Below are 20,564 nucleotides of genomic sequence, written 5' to 3' on the forward strand. Positions count from 1 at the left end.
CCCACCGGGGAAACACTGATGATATTTGTACATACTGCCTCCCTAGGGACATGAAATAACCAAATACAGTGCGTGTGTGTGTGTGTGTGTGTGTGTGTGCGCGCGCGCGTGCGCGTGTGTGTGTGTCTAGTTACTTTTTTTTATAAGATGACATTATAGTATCATAGTGTGATTGATTCATGCTCCATTCCGGTTGGGCTTATGTTTATTGATTAATTCTACTATTTCAGATCGGTAATGTCTAAGAACTGTTAAATAATAAGGAGATTTTTTTAAATGTTAGAGTAATGAATGTGGCCTCTTTAAAGTACTCAGTTGAATCTCACTTGGGAGAGAAGATGGATGAATTGCATTTTTACATTTAGGACAGCTGCTGACCATATAGGAGCTTATTATGCATTTGGTAGGCCATAAGTGATGGGGGGGACGTTCATCATTTATATGCTTTTTACTAAAGGATGTGCAGAGAAATTGATCAACTCTAATTAGTACATTTGAGCTTTTCTTCTTGTTACTGTGTTGGGTAAACAGCTTGATGGGGAAAGAAAGATAATATTTAGCACACTTTGAGCATTTCTTGCTAGACAGGCACCCTGCTCATCACTTTACATGTATTAACTCATTTAAGTCTATGAGGGTAACTATATTATTATCCTCATTTTACAGAAGAATTGGAGTACAGGTTAGATAACTAGCTAAAGTTGTACGGCTAGGAGGTAAGTTAGGGTGGGATTCAATCCTCGGTAGTCTGGCTCCAGAGCCTGGACCCTTATCTCTATACTCTGCTAGCTCTCATTACAGTGTGCCCTCCTTTGTCTGCGGATGTGAAGTTGGTTGAATCCGTGGATAGAACCTGAGGATAAGGAGGGCCAACAGTCCACAGATTGTGGATAGAACCTGAGGATAAGGAGGGCCAACAGTCCACAGATTTTTGGTATCTGCTAGGGTCTTAGAACCAATCCCCACAGATACTGAGGGACCCTGTACTGTTGATTAAATCTGAGTGCTTAATTGATCTGCATCACTCCCTTTTTACTATAATGAAAATGTTAATCCAGTGGCTAATAAATTCACTGGCCAAAGGCCAATAATAAATGAAAAGATGCTCAACCAGTAGTCAGGAAAACGCAAATTGAAATTAATATACTACCAGTTCTCTACCTGATCGGAAAGATTAAACAGATTCATAGCATCTGCTGCAGGCAAGGGTGTGGGGAAAGGACACATATGTAGCTGGCGGGAGGGCCAGCAGTTATTTTAGAGAAAGTAACCTGGTCATATTTACTGAAATTTTAAATAAATATTCTGTTTGATCGAACTCCTAGGACTTTATCTTAGAGACATAAAATCACCAGTACATAAGGATGTATGTACAAGGATTTTTTTTTTTTTATGGTGCTATTTGTAATGGTCCCAAACTGGAAACCACTTGGCAGTTGGAGGATGCTTGCATAAATTATGTCACATACATAATATTGGCGTTTTGGGAAACTAATCAACAAAACCCTTTTCTTCCTCTCCTAGATGTGGAACCAATTAGGAAATAAGACCCAAGAGACAGCCAGAGGGAGATCAAAATATTATCTTTATTAGTGATAAAGCTGATTGACCAAAAGTTTCCTGTTTCTTTACCCTTGAATGAGAAAGACTTATGCCCCCAACTACTGGTACTGATGGGAGAAGGGCAGCAGGGCAGGGAGCACAGAGCAGAGAATGTCCTTGTCTAAATGTAGACTGGCCCCCAAAGACAGAAGTCCCAGGGGGCTGAACCAGGCATGCCCAGTGTCTCCTCTGCGATTCACCAGTTGGCTAAGTCATTCTTCCCTCCCTGGGGAGGAGGAAGCAAGGGGTCAGGGTGGACAGTAGGTGGAAATTCTCCTTTTGTATTTTCCCTCCTAGGGAATGGAGTGGAAATTATTTTGTCCTTATGGAAATCTACGAAGTGGGGAGTGTTCCCGTCTCCCCCAACACGTATTTTGGAATATCATGCAGCTTTTTACTTTTTAAAGTATAAACTAGCTCAATGTGAGCAGACTTGGGAAGATGTCTATGATATTTTGTTAGTGAAAAATTGAGTTGCAGGTAATTTTTATACCGTGATTATGTTCAAAGGAGAAACCATGTATATGGGTATATTTTTGCAAATAGAAAAAAGTATTTAAAAACATACTGTAGTTTGCTAAGAAGAATGGTGGAGAGTGTGTGTGGAAGGTTGGCAATGGGGAAACTGAGCTTTTACCCTGCACGTCTCTGTATTTGTTCAGTTGTTCAAATGAGCAATTATTAATTTTATAAGAAAATGAAATGTATATTTGGAAGTTGCTACCATATATATATTTTTTTCAGATTACTTTTCCATTATAGGTTGTTACAGGATACTGAATATTGTTCCCTGTGTTGTACAGTAACTATGAGATAGATCTTAAAATTTCTCATCACAAGAAAAAAAAGTTGTAACTGTGTGTGGTGATGGCTGTTAACTAGAATTACTGTATTGATCATTTACAATACATGCAAATATCAAATCATTGTGTTGTACACCTGAAACTAATATAATGTGATATGTCAGTTGTATCTCAATAAAAAAAGAAAAGATTATAAAGTCATCTGCAGACGTTGCACATGCTTGTTCAGTGGTGTTTTCTATAGCAGCCTGTTTCCCCTCCCCTCTTTGGCGGTCCAGGGATCCTTCCTCAGAACTTATTTCTAGATGGGCCTGTCTGACCCCCTGCACCCTGTTTTATTTCCGTCCCACACCCAAGGCTGGTGGGGAATTTTGGGAAGGTGTGCTGGCCTCCTTAGTTCTTGTCCCAGTCTGATTCTCGGTGACTGTGTGACCCAGGCTGAGTGAGCGGGCATCTCTGGGCTCCACTTCCCTTATCCGGAAAATGAGATGTTGGAATTACATGAGAAGGTTGAACTAACTGAATCATTCTGGGGTGGCTGAGCGGAGGGACTCTGGACCCAGTATCCCCAAGTTTAAGTTCCAGTGTTGCCACTTACCAGGTGTGTGATTTTGGGGAAAATTTCTTAACCTCTCGGTGACTTACAGACAGAAGGACTTAGACCAGTGCTGGGATATAGTAAGCACCCTAAATACTAGCTATTATTATTATTATTATTAATAAGATTTTAACTGGCTAACAATGGAATTCATTCTAATGGCGAAATGATATCTCCAGAGGACGTGGGTGACAGCGTGCTTGTGGACAAGGTTTTTCAGGATTCCTCAAATAGTCCTGAATTCTATCAAGTCTTCCCTGCACAGAGGTATCTCCAGGCGAGGAGCGGGCTCCAGCTTATGCTGAGACACAACATCCCTCACAGTTTGGTTTGGGTCTTGCTAACTTCCCACCTGCAGGAGCAAGGAAAATGAGGTCTGTTTCATTCCATGCCTTTGAGTAGAGGATTTTTATTGGGAAGTGTTAGAGGTTGAACTGTGTTCCTGCAAAATCCAGATATTGAAGTCCTAACCCCCAGTATCTCAGAACATGACTGTATTTAGAGATAGTGTCTTTAAAGAGGTAACTAAGTTAAGTGAGGTCATTTGGGTAGGTCCTAATCCAATGACGGATGTCCTTATAAAAAAGAGGAAATTTGGTCACAGACACGGACAGAGGGAAGACCCTCTGGGAGGGAGAAGACGGCTGTCTACAAGCCAAGGAGAGAGGCCTCAGAAGAAAACAACCCTGCCGACATCTTGAATTCAGAGCCTCCAGAATTGTGAGATAATAAAGTTCTGTTGTTTAAGCCCCCCAGTCTGTGGTACTTTGATATGGCAGCCTGAGGAAATTAATCCAGGCAGCTACTAAATTCTCCCTGAGTGACAGTATTTCTGGGGAGAATGTTTGAAGTTGAGGGGAAGCAGTACAATGTAATGAGTGAGGACTCAGGCCAGGTTTTAAACCCTGGCTGTGTCACTCACTAGCTTTGTGAATTCAGCCTTTGTTTTTCCTTCTCCTACTGTGTAAAGTGGGAGTAAGCTACTTCATAAAGTTGTGAAGCTGAAATTACATCATTTATGTAAAGTTTATCACTGTGCCCGACACTTGGTAAGCACTCAAAAAAAAAAAGGCATTTATTGTTATGATGAGACAGAATATCATCTAGAAGTTTGTGTGGTTATACATTACACACATTGATTATCAGTCTTAAATCATATTTGTTCATCTACAAGCTTGGAAAACACTGGCTTATTACAGATTTAAAAGCATTTCTTGCTGGCATTCCAAGGAGTTTAGATTTAAAGTATAACAAGGATGTCTTTGAAAGTGCAAAGTAGCTAAAGAGTATGGGACAGCCACTTTTTGTTCTGTGGTACAGAAGGGAATAGCATTTTTCATACTTTCCTGGGCCACACGCATTTGTAGGAGGCGGTGCACAAAAAGCACTGTTTGTGGAGGAGGGACAGCCCGCCTTTAAATAAGGAATTGCTTAATTAGATTGGTTTTGTCTTGGAACATATAAGGCAGCATTGCTGAGAAGAGCATTCCAGGCCTGGACAGTTGCCTCCGTCTCATTGGTGAACCTCTGGTAAATCACTGTAGCAGGGAAATCATTTTGGACTGTTAATCTTTGCTGTTTGTTAAAAATAGCCTGCTTGCATCTCTTCATTAGGAGGAAGGCAATGTTTTGTGCTCCTGGCAAAGTTTGGTTTCTTTGGGAAGCATATGAAGGCCACGGAACAAAAATCCCCAAGAAATGCCTTTCTAGCAGCACATGAGAGCAGGAAGATTGAAAACTTACACTGGAAAATTGCAGCTCAGTGTGATTGGGCTTTGGTGAAATAAGAAGTCAAACCCTTGGGTACGTGACTTTGAAATCTTGCGAGAGCAGTGAAAATTGAGCTCTTGCTGAATCCAAGTTATGTTGGATCAAAACAGCTGTGCTCTACTGCTTCCTTCTGTAGAAGGGCCCACATAATTGTTTAATTGTGGAGGGCATATTGTCGGAGATCACGAATAAAAGTGCAGCTTTCTTTCCTGCTCTAGAGGGAGGGCATCAGTAGAAAAATAAAAACTTGGCACACCTTCTTTTTTTTTTTTAATTTTAATTTTTTTACCAAGGCAAAAACAAAATAATTTTGTAATTTTAGAGGTCTAGTTAGTAACAAAGTTGTCCCGTAAAAATTTATAAATACACAGTTGAAATATGCAAATACAATTTACATGTTTTAAATGAAAATACAGTGGTCTGTGCTATTGACAGAATGTAATATTCATATATGAGTTTAAATAGTAGAATGGAACTTGAAATTAACTTGCCGCTTGGCGTGTTTGTTTCAAAATAGTAAAATTTAAGAAATGGAAAAGAGGTTTTAAAAGCGATTTTTTAAAATTAAATAGTGCATCCAATATAGCATTACTAGAACAAATATGTTTATAAATACATTTATTCATGTAGTTTCTAATACTAAAAGTAAAAACTTGACTCTTATCTTTGACTACTGTGCAGAGTGATATCGAGAATTAACACTTTCCTTTTAAATGTGAAGAGTTTATTAAGTGTAAAGGTACCTATTTTCATCTTCTCTGGCCATGCACATCACGGTTACTCCTGACATTTTGCTGCCTGTAAAAAGGGCATTTTTCTTTAAGGTGAAACTTTTTACAAGTTGACTTCTATTTATGCCTAACTCCTCCCTAAACTTTATTTATAGTAAGTGCCAATAAATGCAACCCTGAGGATAGAGTAGAATTAAATAATAATTGTTGTGAGTTTCTTAGAGTGCCCTGATTGTGTGTAGGGGGTGTGTGTGTGTGTGTATGAGAAATTCATTATGGAAATTATATTATGAGTTGAAAAAAATTTTACAAAGAATCTGCCTGGATTCCTGTCATGTTGATAAAACAGCCATATTCAATTTTACATGTTATCTTTGCCTTTTTCCATATGCCATTATTGTTCTTTTTAAAACATGGTTGTACATGTCCATACAGTTTTATATTCTGCTTTTTATTAGTTACAACAAATGTTTTTCATTTCATTATAGGTGCTTTGTAATGCCCATTTTAATACTATTATACTGAACGGGTTTACCATTAATTACTATCCCTCTATTATCCTATATGTAGGTAGATATTGCTTTATTTTGTCTTGTAAATAATGCCTTGACATTTTTTCAGCGTTAAGCTTTTTATCAACCAATGAATACATTTCCGGGAATTGGTCAAAAGTATGACTTGTAGCAAATACTACCATATTCTTTTTGAAAAGGATTATAGTGCAAGGTGCATCCTTTGTTTTATATGTTAACCAGCGTCTTTACTAATTGTTGAACTTTTAGATTCCTTCTTCTTGCTACTAGAAATAATACTGAGGTGTACTTTTTTTGTGTGTAAAAATTTGGTGCACATTTCTAATAGAGGTAATAACAGTGGGTGTAAAATTTACAGCCACAGACAGATATGAAAAAATGGAACTTTTAAAATTTCTCCCTACTAAACTTAATTTACCTTTCAAGCTAAATTGCCAGTTTTAGGCAGTTCACCTCCCATTTAAGGCTGTAAAGGTTCGTCTCCCTCTGCACCTGGGAATGAGAAGCAGACCTTCCCCCTGGCCTTGGCAGGCATTGGGTTCCCGTGCCATTGGAACCTTGCTGGCCTCTGCTCAAGAGGAGCCCATCTTGTGGTCCTCTGGAGTGCTTCTCTACAGGGCTGGCCATCTCCCCGGGCTGCATTCTGAGAAGCCGGGCAACCCTCTCTTCTTCTGTGATAACCTGCAGCCTTCCTCCAGGCTTCTCTAGGGATCCCATCCATTTCAATGTCTGAGCATCCTTGCTCTTACCCTTTTGTCCCCATGTCTAAGTGCTGGTCCTGCCCCACGGAATCCCTCCTTCAGATCCCTGGCCAAACTCTTTTATCAACTTTTGTGCCGAAAAATAGCTCTTATATCATTAAGAGCTTTTCTTCCCTCTGGGATTATGGTAGAAACTCCAATGCTTTAAATTCTTCAGTTTTGCTCCTGATCTGTGAAGATAAGCTTTCAGGATTAAAAAGGAAAAAGAGATCTTTCCTAAATTTCTGGAGACTGCTTTGACTTTCAGATTTACCTCTGCTTTAGGTTTAGAAGACTCTAATCAGGAACTGGAAAACCCAGGGGTTGACTCTTTCGTCCTAGGCTGCATTGCCTCTCCCTGTGGAAGAAAGGGTACGTGGAAGACTCAGGCAGCTGCCTGAATGATGGGTGGGAAAGGGCATCAGTCCAAGAGCAGCAGGGAGGAGACTGGGGAAGCCGATTCATAACAGCCCAACAGTGGTGACCGCATATTGAGTTTAATCTGTGCACAATTTGTGTGTTAACTTAGTGGATATAGAATAATATTAATAGCAAGTGCCTGTCAGTGCCAGGACTGTTTCCAGTGATTTTCTACATTAACTTCTTTAGCCCTCAAAACAACCTGAGAAGTAGTAATACTGTTACTGCCTCCATCACATGAACCAGGAGCCAAGACGAAGTGAGCTTTGTAGCTCTTCAACCAGTAAGTGGTGAAGCTGGGTCTTGCAGCCCAGTAGTCTACCTCTGCTGGTAACCGCTGGTTCTGTTGCTGGTCATGGGCTGGGAGGCCACAAGTACTTAATTTGATTATTATTGACGGGAAATCCTTTTCTCTTGCATTTGTTATGATTTGGTTCTCTTCTTTCAGGAGTTTGATCATTTCATAAAAGGTGGTTCTTTTCCTGTTTAGGAAGGCATCATCCCTTTATTGTTTTGGTTTTTTTCTATACTTACGTATATACCCTCACTAACTTAGCTGTTTCTCTGATGTGGATAAAGAGACTTCCGTTTCAACTACTTGGAATCACTAGGGTTTAAACTCTGTATCATCTCGGGCCAGTGATTTGCTTTCCAGAGTTGTGTAGTTTTAAAAACCTGTTTATTAGGGAAAAGGGCAAAAATATGTGAAAGTGGAGAGATGGGTAGAGTGAACTTTTCATGTGCCCAGCCCTCAGCCTCAACAGTTTGAAGCTCGTGGCCAATCTTGTTTCATCTATACCAGGAGTTCTTAACCTTGGCACTACTGACATTTTGGACTGGAAAATTCTTTGCGTGGGAGGCTGCCCTGTGCCTTGCAGGATGTTTAGCAGTATCCCTGGCCTCTACCTACTAGATGCCGGTAGCACCAACCCCCCACCCCCTTTCTGATTATGACAACCAAAAGTGTCCCCTGGGGAGCAGTTCATCCCTAGCTGAGGACCACGGATCTATGCTCACTCCACTCTTCCCATCCCCTCAAGATTGTTTGGAAGTAGATCCCATACATTAAATCAAACCCATTTTGGGATATATTTTTAAAATATAATGTCTCCAGTTTTGTTAGTCCATTAGAGAGGAAGGGAACAAAGATCTAAGTATGTTCCTATACGAATTGTTGTCACGGCAGCTAGCCACTCTTGGCTGCAGAGATGGTCATAGTTCCTACCAGCTACCAGTATTGATATGAACTAGGAAACACAAAGAAATTGGTATTGTGCTCCAGCCTGTACATTTTTAAAAACCGTAGTAAAGTATACATAACGTAAAATTTTCCATTTTACCCATTTTTAAGCATATAGCGCAGTTCAGTGGCATTAAGTACATTCACGTTGTTATGAAACCATGACCACCATCCATGTCTCCACTCCTCAGTCCCTGGCAACCACTATTCTACTTTCAGTCTTGATGAATTTTAGTCTTCTAGGTACCTCATATAAGTGGAATTAGATATTTGTCCTTCTGTGTCTGGATGATTTCACTTAGCATAATATCTTCAAGGTTCATCCATGTTGAAGCATGTGTCAGAATTTTCCCCATTTTAAGGCTGAATAATATTCCACTGTATGTATATATACCACATTTTGTTTATCCCTTCAACTGTTTATAGACATTTGGGTTGTTTCCACATTTTGGCTATTGTGGTTAATACTGCTATAAACATGGTGGGCAAATATGTCTTCCAGACCCTGCTTTCAGTTCTTTTGGGTATATACTCAGGAGTGGAATTGCCGGATTGTATGTAATTATATTTTTAATTTTTTGAAGAACCACTGTTTTCCATGGCAGCTGCACCATTTTACATTCCCACCAGCAGTGCACAAGGGTTCTAATTTCTCCACATCCTTGCCAATGCTCATTATTTTGTCTTTAAAATAATTACCATCCTAATGGTGTGAAGTGGTGTCTACTTGTGGTTCGGCCCGTACCTTTTAAGATGTACCTCTGGTAATTGAAAAGCAATTCTGCGAGAACCAAGTGCTGCTATTGTGTATTTCTACTTTTACCTTGGAACAGTTTGCCCTGAACCCTCAGCTAGCCGTCTGTGACTTACTCCTGGGAAGAGGCTGGGGGAGTGTGTTGTGTTTGTATATAGGGGAAGGCTTTTAATCCATATTGAAGTGTTGCATTTGCACATTTACCATGAACAGTTAAGGGAAAAGATTCTGGTTAGATATGTATGGAATCAGAGACCATTAGAGCTGGAAGAGGCATTAGAGACCAGTTCATAAAAGGAAATTGAAACCCAGAGCATGTAAAGCTCCTCTTCTTTTTTTTAAAAATTATTAGCACCTTTAATTATTTATTTATTTATTTATTTATTTATTTATTTTGGTTGTGTTGGGTCTTCGTTTCTGTGCGAGGGCTTCCTCTAGTTGCGGCGAGCGGGGGCCACTCTTCATCGCGGTGCGCGGGCCTCTCACTATCGCGGCTTCTCTTGTTGCGGAGCACAGGCTCCAGACGCGCAGGCTCAGTAGTTGTGGCTCACGGGCCTAGTTGCTCCACGGCATGTGGGATCTTCCCAGACCAGGGCTCGAACCTGTGTCCCCTGCATTGGCAGGCAGATTCTCATCCACTGCGCCACCAGGGAAGCCCCAAGTTGGCTTTTTAGTGTCAGGACTAGGGCATTCAGTTGGTTACATATGACATTATGGTGACTAAATAATGGCAGTTTGCTTCAATGGCCAAGTGAGTCTTCTCTTTCTCCTTTTCAATTGCTGGGGTGACAAGATTAGATGTAGTTTTCCCACAGTGAGGCCCTCTCTTCCTTGGAGATAGGTTTGAAGGGGTCTTGAAGACGACCAGCCCAGCTCAGGAGACCTGAGGAGCCCTGGGTTGGCTGAGTGATGGCAGTCAGGCTTTGATCACTCTTAAATCTCTTCCACTTCATCCTTGCCTCAAGCTTGCACGGTCCCACCTCCCTGTCCTGTATTTGTGTTTTTCATTCTGGGAAAGCCCAGCTCCTAATGGGTGCCTCTGTAGGTCTCTCTCTTTATACTTCTAGTCTAGGAGGTCGCCATCCTGCCTGCATATTAGAATCACCTGAACACTTTGAAAAGGCCTGACGACAGGCCAGATAAATCAGAATGGTTGAGGATAGGACCCAGGCATTATTTTTTAATTTTTTAATGTGCGTAACATCCCTCAATTTTCACCAGTTTCAACAGTTTTCCTGATTGTCTGCCTGAATCTCATCCCTCCTTAAGCATGAACTTCTTGTCATTTACTTTGGATCTAAAGGCACACAATGTTAATGTTACTTTACAATTACTTGTAGGTTATTTGTGTTCTCTTGCCAGTTAGATTATAAACTCCTGAAGGCAGTGATCATGCCTTTTTTCTCCTCTGTCCTATTGGCTCTCAAACTTGAGTGTGCATCACAATCACTTGGGGGGCCTGATAAAACACAGATTGCTGGGCGCACTCTGGGAATGTCTCATTTAGTAGGTCTGGGCGGGGCCGGAGAGTGTGCATTTCTAACAAGTTTCCAGGTGATCCTGCTACTGCTGGTCTGGAGACCATACTCTTGAGAACTGCTGCTCTAGCCCCTGAACCATCCTTCACGTACAAGGATGCTCAGTAATTACTGGCCAGCCAAAAAGAATGGAGCAAATTTCCCCTTGCTTGCTCTTCTGAGTAACTATGTTCTGCTCTCGCCGTGGGCTGGTCTGCAGGCTGAGAGAATGAAAGAACGTGTGACTGATCGTCTACAAATAATCATAACTTTGACTTTCTAGTTGCCAATTCCTTTACATTCTGAACCTTGCTAAGACAGTTATTTTTCTATGTGTGTATGTGTGTGTGTGTGTGTGTGTGTGTGTGTGTGTGTGTATGTGTGTTGTTGGTTGTGCATTTCGGCTATAAAGAGATATGACCACATCATGCAGGATAGGATCCCTGTTCACCTCCTGTCTTTGAAGGTAGAAATTGAGCATGGGCAGTAGTAGGAATAAGTTTATGGAAAGACTGGTGAAGAGTGATCTCCAAATAGAGGGGAAACTCAGCACAGTCAACTTTAAAAACAAAAAATTCTCTGAAAGTGTTATTTTCTATGAATTGTAAGGAGTTTAAAGTATTCTTGTTATTGGGAAAACAAATGAGCTTGGGTGGAGCTGACGTTGGCTACTTCCAGCCCTACCTTGGAGCAAACCCTGATGAATTTCACTAACAGCCGCAGTTTTTTGTAGCATGAAAAACTCTCAAGGCTGAAGTTGAGGGTTTATTCAGATACTCATATCCTCCGTCCGTTCTAAAAGCAAATTGATACCGAAGTTTTCATTCTGAATACTCTGAAAAGCTTAAACTGCTTTTCCAATGTTAATTAATGGTTAAACCACTTAATGTATTTTGGTTTTGTGTTAAATCAGCTGATCTTTTCTAAGGGTATTGGGGAATTAGTTTAGTTTCTTTTAGGTAAAATATTTTTGAGAGAGAGATCACTGAGATTTTTCTAAGGAGATGTGGTGCCTATTTTGCATAACTGGATAGTTTTGGTGTTGAAAGTTCAATGCAGGGCTGGTTCTTACTTTGTGGGTCTTTAGTGGTGCACCTTGGATTTGAGCAATGTTCTTGCTTATTTCGTGTTAATTTAAAATGAGAAAAATTAGACTCAGAAAACAGCTGATGATTGTTTTGGAGAAGCATTTGTTTTCTGAGGTACCAATGAGGGAAGCCTCATGGATTTGATTCATCTGCATCTCGAGAAGAACATAACGCTGGGTGGTGGGGGAGGGGAAGACACCCAGCAAAGTGATCTCACAGTCTGATAAGGCCCCTTCCAATAGAAAGTCTCCGGTTTGTTGGTGGGAAAGCAGCTTTGGCTAGTCTCAGAGATTGGAGAAGAAAGTTTTGGGTTTGTCACTTCTTATACCAGATGAGGGTATGGTTATCTTTTCAGTCTCTCGCACCTCCTCCAAACGAATGCTCTACTGAGGAAAACATCCAAGTCTGAGATGCACCTTGATGTAGAATCTGAAAGAAGTAGGGAAAACTCACACACAGGCCAAACAGTAAAAGTCTCGATTCTCTCTTTTTTTTCCCATACAGGTGAATTTTGTGACATGCCAGCTCTTTGCTTTGTTTGCTGCTTTCTGGTTCCGCAGCTACTTGAGTCCTGGTAAAACCAGTCCTGATGTCCGGCATGCGTTTGCCACCATTTTTGGCATCTATTTTGTCATCTTTTGTTTTGGCTGGTGAGTATGAGCCTCTTGAATTCTAATATTTATCATTTGGTTTTGTAGCGATATTCTTGGCATTTCCCAGGCACTAAGGAAAAAAAAATGATATTTACTCGTATTCTAAAATGTTGGGGATGTTGAGAAATCTCCATTTACTGTAAGAAACTGGAACCAATAAACGGACTCTATTAGAAATCAATTCAGTGAACTTTTCTTAAAATTAAGACTTCTGCTGATCTCACCCTGGGTCATGTAAATGGAATGTTCTAAGGTTTAATTTTCCCAACGAGGGACCTTTCCTAACTGTTGTAGATATTGGTGTTTTTCTTGCATCACTGCTAGAGATACTGGTGTTAATCCTGCATTTAGAGTAGAACAATAGTTTTCGTGCTGGTGTTAGGGAATGTGTCATTCTTTAACAGAGAAAGCCTGTGGTCTAAGACTTTCTCTACTAGGAAAGCTGGGCCAATCCCTTGGGAGGGGTACTTCTTGGGGAAGAAGTTTTAGGAATGAACATTTCTAGAAGTACAACTTAAGGGAATTTGTGACTTTGTTCAGGGTAGTAGATTATGGCCCTTCCTCCTTCAATGAAAATTTGAGAAAGGATGATGAGTATTTTGGTATCTGGGGCAGCTCAGTTTTGGTCTTGATACTTTAAAATTGAAAGAAAGAACTCTCTTCACTGCAGTTGGCAGACTATGTCATGCCTTCCTAGTGTCATACAGTATCTTAATTACACAGAACGAAAATACTTGATTTATTTTCTCCTACATAAACATGGGGTAACTGATCACTTGCTTTTTTGTGGGAGTGGAGGTGGAGGTGCAGTGTGGGTGGCCAAGAGGTATGTTAATATGAAATATATTCAGTGTTTCCCTTTCCTCCCCATGATGTTCTACAGGTACTCTGTGCATCTTTTTGTGCTGGTGTTAATGTGCTATGGAATCATGGTCACTGCAAGCGCATCCAGTGTTCACAGGTAAGACCCTGGGAATGAATGATGCAAGGTGAGGCTTTTCATGATCTTTGAAATATATTTCTAGGATGAAGGGATGCCCTCCCCATTTGCCACATGTGGCGTATCCTAAGTGCTCTGGGATATCAGAAAGGAGGGATGGGAAACCTTAAATGCTAGGAGTCTTCAGAGAAAGCTTTACGGAAAAAAAGTGTGATGTGAATTGGGACTCAGGTGAAAGAGAGTTTGTCAGAATTAGGCAGCCTCATTTGTGATAGCACCAACCTGGAAGCAACCCAGATGGTCACACTCTGGAATACTACTCAGCAATAGAAAAGAATGAATGATTGCTACACACAATGCCATGGATCAATCTCAAAATCAGTATGCTGAATGAAGGAGGACCCACAAATTCTGTTCTCAAAAATGCAAGCTAATCTGTAGTGACAGAAATCAGATCAGAGGTAACCAGGGGTGAGATGGCTCAGGGAGATGTGAAAGGAACCACAAGAGGCATGAAGCAACCTGGGGGGTGATGGATATGTCTGTTATCTTGAACTTGGCTGAGGTTTTCTGAGTATGAAATAGGTCAAAAATTTTGTATACTTTACATATGTCCAATAAGTGTTAAAAAAAAAAGGAAGAAATATTCTTACTATGCTATTTTGACTTCAAAGTGCAGAAGTAATTTAATTCTCCCTTGAAGGCTACACGCTTGAACAATCCAGGGAGATACCTGGAATAGCTGTTTTGCACTGTCTCTGTTTCCCATGGTCTTTCTGAAACCTCAGAAATAATTCAGCCTCTCAGTAACACTGGAATGGAAGCTCTGTGGGAACAAAGACTTTTCTCTCCTGTTCACTGTTATAGCCTCAGAGCCTAGAACAATACCTGGCACAAATAAAGGCTCAATAAATATTTATGGAATGACTGAATATACTTGAAAAGAGCTTCACCCTTCTATGGCTTCCTTTCTGATGGCTTCTCTTAAAAAGCAGATGCCTTATTTCAGCCTCAGAAAGTTCTTTGATTAATAAGACTATTAGCACAGTTGTTTTCCTTCTTAAAAGTACTGTAATTTAATTTTTGAGTGTATTATCTTGTAATTACTTCCAATAAATTTCTGATTTGTAAGGGAAAATATTTTTGCCTGCTTTTAACTTGGGTAGTCATTCAACTTTGTATTCAAAGGAGCTCTGGAAATTTGAATTCTAATCATCTCTCTTCTAAGTGCCCTCCTTGAAGGGGATAGAGTCATTCCTTCAGAAGGGAAATAGGAAATCCGTATTTCTATAATTTGGTACGAATGGGTTTTGGAAATGCTTCGTATTATGACAAAATGCTTTTTTCACTGAGAGGTAAAGATGCCTGGCTTTTCCTGCACTTGATGTTGGAAGCAATTAAATGATTTATAAAAGTGTTGTTGCATCTCTAGAGCACATTTCCAACTACCTTACCAGTTGTAATTTGTCAGCTTTCCCCACACCTGTGTGATGTTGGTGAGGTGCAGTCTGTTTTGCAGAGGGTCAAGCTGCATTTCCAGGTTCTCTGTGTTAGTCTCCAGCCAGGAGTGGAATCTTCCAGCTTTGGCAGAGACCTTTACAGACAGGCTCTGACTGTTTCCCCAAAATAATGTTGTGGTAGCAGAGAGCCATGTCATAAGACCGCAAAGAAAAAATGCCAGAACAAGTTCTTCCCCTCTTTCGTTGCTTGTGTGGTTGCCAATACTGCAGAAATAGGGAGTGGTTCACATTTCCTGATGGATGGAAGTTGTTTCCTATTGCCTCTGGGAAAGAAAACGAAGCTGGAGTCAGGAAACCTGGCTCTTTCCAGCAGTGTGGGTTTGGAAAAGCCAGGCAGCTTCTTTGCATGTCAGGTTTCCTGCCTATGAAATGTAGGGTTTGTGGTGGTTTGAGCTTAAGTTCTCTTCAAGACCAGGATTTCTGGGTTCTTTGTGAATTGTTTTCCTCTTCCTTTCACCGAGTTATGAGTCCTGTCCTATGCATAGCTGGGAATAGGAGGGGACAGTTAATATTTGCAGCTATGTGGAACTAACCCATTTCAGGACTGATTGTTGTTATTCAGGATTTATCTAGAGAGTTCTTGGGGTACCGTTTCTGTTTCCTTCCCAAGCCACTCTGTTGGGCAGAAATCACAGGTGGTCACTTACCTCATATGAACCAACTGGAACAGAATATAGTATCTCCTGGGATGGAAGGCCTCATGTGGGACCTTGGTGGTGCAGTTTCCAATTTTGGAGTACTTGCTTGGTGCCAGGTGCTAGGCTGAGCACTCATAAATATATTATGTTTCATTATTTTGCTCTATAGACTCTTATTTAGTATATCACTTAATATACTATTACACTTAATATTTCCTATCATTATTGCTAATATATTCTTTCTAGCACAACTCTATAGGATACAGATTTTTTTCCTGAGATGGAGAAAAATGAAAGCTCAGAGTTGGGGAAATAGATCCATACGTATGATTTTAACATTATAATTATATGTGTTAGCATGTAGCACTAGAGAAATACAGGCAGTGGAGCAGTGAATTGTGTTGCGAGTGGGGGTGGGATGGATAGAGCAAGACCATGCCAGGTGACGTTGGAGCTGAGCCTCATCAGATAGTTAGTTTCCAGATAGACCATAGGAGGGAGCAAAGAGTTGCAGGCAGAGGAAGGAGAAAGATTCCTGGCCTGAAAATGCAGGATGTAATTGTGGAAAGGGAGCAGTCCACTGTGCTTTAACACAGGGTGGACATGGAACGTGGCTGGAGATGAGTCCAGAAGGAAAAGTAGAGCTTAGCACGCGAAGCACCTTGGATACTGTGTTCAGGAGTTTTGATGTGATTAGATAGTGGGATCCACTGGAGACTTTTAAGACCAGTAACATTCATTTATTGTTTGTTCACTCAACGCACAGTAGGTGGCAGTGGTGAATGAAACACACATGACCATCCTTGCTTTCATGGAGCTTTCAGGCTTGTAAGGGAGACGGTAGTTAATCAGATTATCACCTATCTTTATGTGTACAAGTTGATGAATGTTCTGAATGGCGTGTGTGTGTGTGCATTGGGGGTTTATACTATAGGATGGTCAGGACCAGTCTCTGAAGGAGACCGGGAAGTGAACATGAGTAGGAGGTAATTGAAGCCTCAGGCATCAGCAGGGAGGGTCCTAAGCAGACCACTGGGAATGCTAACACCTAAGGAGTCAATGGAGGAAGATGAGCTGAGCAAGAGCCTTGGAAGAATTGACCAGAGAGCTGGGAAGGAAACAAGGAGAATGGAAGCCAAGAGAACAAAGTGTTTCGGGAAGGGAGTGGTTGGCAGTATGATGATGGTTTGTATTTTAGGAAGATCATTGTGTAAACAGGATGGTTTGTGAAGAGGAGAATCTGAGCAAAGGACCTTACAGGCCAGCGGTTCCCAGCTCTGGCTGCACGTTGGGATTATACCTGCTAGGTGCACCCCATCCCAATGAAATCAGAGTATCTGGGGGTGGGGCCCGGTGCTCCCCAGGTGACTGCATTGTGCTGCCATAGTTGAGAACTACTACAGTGGTCCAGGTGAGAAAAGATGAAGGGCTCAGAGCAGCGGGTGTGAAAGTGAGGAGAGGGGATGGGCTGGGATGGAGAGGGAGCAGATAGGACTTTGTGACTAATTGCGTGTGGAGGGTGAGGGAGAGAAAGAAGAGAAAGTTGATTGAGTGGGTGTGCAACAATCTGATCCTCTGTGTTTTTGGTTCCAGATACTCCTTTTTTGTAGCAATGGGCTACCTTACGATATGCCACATCAGCCGAATATACATCTTCCACTATGGCATTCTCACTACAGATTTTTCTGGGTGAGTATCTTAATTTGTGTGGGGACAGTTGGACTGCTGACTCAGTCCGGCAGCCCCTTGACTGCTGAGTCCCTTGACTCGGTCCCTTGGGGTCTGTAAAGATCAAGTATGCACGTAAGAGTCATCGGCAGCTCATTCAATCAGTTGGTAAGACTCTGCTAATGAGGTTGAGGTTGAAGATTTGATTGCTCTGTAGGACGGTGAGCTCTGCTGTGTTGTTAGGCAGGGGTCGCAAACTATGGCCCATGGGCTATATCTGTCCGGCCACCCGTTTTTGTAGTTACACTGGAACATACCCAGGCACTTACTCATTTATGTGTTGCCTCTGGCTGCTTTTGCACTACAGTGGTAGAGCTGAGTAGTTATGACAGAAATTATATGACCCACAAAAGCCAAAATATTTACAATCTTGCTCTCTACAGGAAAAGTCTGCCAACCCCTATTCTAAGGCCCTTAACACAGAGTTGGTGTTTATCTCTTACTGGTTAATAATACAAAATTCTTCCATACTAGCTGATGAATAGCTGCTACCCTGAGCCCCTTGAGTGCCCCCTGGCTGCCCTGGCCCCCTCCCCAGATCCCCCAGACTTCCAGCGATGAGAAGGGCAATGCCTGGCACAGCAGGGGTCTCCATACTTCTTCTAAAAATTTTGTCTGTTACCATAGCCTTAACCTGGGGGCCACCCCTCTCCTGATTGGTCACTGGGTGAAGACGACGGTGGATCAGTGAAAATTCTGTTGCTCTGTTGGTATTCGTTTAGGAACAACTTTTTATGAATCTTATGGAATGGGTACTAAAGCAGAGCTTCTCCTCATGACACATTGTATATTATCCACGTTACTTCCTTAGGAGTTTGGTTCTGGTCTCCGCAGGCAGCCTGGAGTCAGGGAGAGCCCGGGTTCTCCTCTCAGGTTGAATTGCCTTTCATTGGATGAGTTGGTAGAGAATAGTCAATGAAATAAAGAGCTACAAACTACTGCCCATTGGTGTGAACTTTGCAAGTTGTGCAACTGTCCCACTGTGAGGAGGCTTCGGAAGGCAAAGTGTTGTTTGGGACACAAAAACTGTTGCATTGGGATTTCCATGACCGTAGTTTGGTCTAAGACTGGCTTTTTGGGCATCGGTTCCTCTTACCCGTGGTCCTTTCAATTTTACCTTTTTCTCTTTGAATTGCCTCCTTTCTTTATTCCTTTCCTCCCAGATTGTAGGGCATAATTTTTCAATTTTTTTGAAACATGTTCACAAACTTCTTTACTTTTTAACAATGTGTATTGCTAACAAAATATGGAAACTATGGCAGCAACAAAGATAACAATATAGTCGTGAAGTTATAGCATTAAAAGTAATTTTATTTTATTTTTAACAATAACATACATGTGTCCTTTAGAGGATTAATTGTAATCCCTTGATGTTTTTTAATATATTTTTTAACATCTTTATTGGAGTATAATTGCTTTACAATGGTGTGTTAGTTTCTGCTGTATAACAAAGTAAACCAGCTATACATATACATACATCCCCATATCTCCTCCCTCTTGCATCTCCCTCCCTCCCACCCTCCCTATCCCACCCCTCTAGGTGGTCACAAAGCACCGAGCTGATCTCCCTGTGCTATGTGGCTGCTTCCCACTAGCTATCTATTTTACATTTGGTAGTGTATATATGTCCATGCCACTCTCTCACTTCGTTCCAGCTTACCTTTCCCCCTCCCCGTGTCCTCAAGTCCATTCTCTACCTCTGTGTCTTTATTCCTGTCCTGCCCCTAGGTTCTTCAGAACCTTTTTTTTTTTTTTTAGATTCCATATATATGTGTTAGCATATGGTATTTGTTTTTCTCTTTCTGACTTACTTCACTCTGTATGACAGTCTCTAGGTCCATGCACCTCACTGCAAATAACTCAATTTCATTTCTTTTTATGGCTGAGTAATATTCCATTGTATATATGTGCCACATCTTCTTTATCCATTCATCTGTCGATGGACACTTAGGTTGCTTCCATGTCCTGGCTATTGTAAATAGAGCTGCAATGAACATTGTGGTACATGACTATTTTTGAACTATGGTCTTCTCAAGGTATATGCCCAGTAGTGGGATTGCTGGGTCATATGGTAGTTCTATTTTTAGTTTTTTAAGGAACCTCCATACTGTTCTCCATAGTGGCTGTATCAATTTATATTCCCACCAACAGTGCAAGAGGGTTCCGTTTTCTCCACACCCTCTCCAGCATTTATTGTTTGTAGATTTTTTGATGATGGCCATTCTGACTGGTGTGAAGTGATACCTCATTGTAGTTTTGATTTGCATTTCTCTAATGATTAGTGATGTTGAGCATCCTTTCACGTGATTGTTGCCAATCTGTATATCTTCTTTGGAGAAATGTCTGTTTAGGTCTTCTGCCCATTTTTGGATTGGGTTGTTTGTTTTTTTGATATTGAGCTGCATGAGCTGCTTGTATATTTTGGACATTAATCCTTTGTCAATTGCTTCATTTATAAAGATATTCTCCCATTCTGAGGGTTGTCTTTTTGTCTTATTTATGGTTTCCTTTGCTGTGCAAAAGCTTTTAAGTTTCATTAGGTCTCATTTGTTTACTTTTGTTTTTATTTCCATTTCTCTAGGAGGTGGGTCAAAAAGGATCTTGCTGTGATTTATGTTATGGAGTGTTCTGCTTGTGTTTTCCTGTAAGAGTTTCATAGTGTCTGGCCTTACATGTAGGTCTTTAATCCATTTTGAGTTTATTTTTGTGTATGGTGTTAGGGAGTGTTCTAATTTCATTCTTTTACATGTAGCTGTCCAGTTTTCCCAGCACCAATTATTGAAGAGGCTTTCTTTTCTCCACTGTATATTCTTGCCTCCTTTATCAAAGATAAGGTGACCATATGTGCATGGGTTTATCCCTGGGCTTTCTATCCTGTTCCATTGATCTATATTTCTCTTTTTGTGCCAGTACCATACTGTCTTGATTACTGTAGCTTTGTACTATAGTCTGAAGTCAGGGAGTCTGATTCCTCCAGCTCTGTTTTTCTTTCTCAAGATTGCTTTGGCTATTCGGGGTCTTTTGTGTTTCCATATAAATTGTGATATTTTTTGTTCTAGTTCTGTGAAAAATGCCATTGGTAGTTTGATAGGGATTGCACTGAATCTGGAGATTGCTTTGGGTAGTATAGTCATTTTCACAATATTGATTCTTCCAATCCAAGAACATGGTATATCTATCCATCTGCTTGGATCATCTTTAATTTCTTTCATCAGTGTCTTATAGTTTTCTGCATACAGGTCTTTTGTCTCCTTAGGTAGGTTTATTCCTAGGTATTTTATTCTTTTTG

The 20,564-nt window shown here is 41.0% G+C and overlaps 1 protein-coding gene across 2 annotated transcripts in view; it reads left to right on the forward strand.

Annotated features, from left to right (window-relative positions):
* MBOAT1 (membrane bound O-acyltransferase domain containing 1) overlaps positions 1-20,564 on the forward strand; it is a 108,186-nt gene that overhangs the window by 44,839 nt on the left and 42,783 nt on the right. For both annotated transcript variants that reach the window (XM_068558334.1, XM_068558333.1), the window contains exons 2-4: positions 12,301-12,446; positions 13,333-13,410; positions 17,141-17,236. In XM_068558334.1, coding sequence (XP_068414435.1) covers positions 12,301-12,446; positions 13,333-13,410; positions 17,141-17,236 — 320 coding nt within the window. The remainder of the gene's footprint in view (positions 1-12,300; positions 12,447-13,332; positions 13,411-17,140; positions 17,237-20,564) is intronic.

Source organism: Eschrichtius robustus, chromosome 12 (assembly GCF_028021215.1).
Source record: "Eschrichtius robustus isolate mEscRob2 chromosome 12, mEscRob2.pri, whole genome shotgun sequence".
Taxonomy (NCBI): domain Eukaryota; kingdom Metazoa; phylum Chordata; class Mammalia; order Artiodactyla; family Eschrichtiidae; genus Eschrichtius; species Eschrichtius robustus.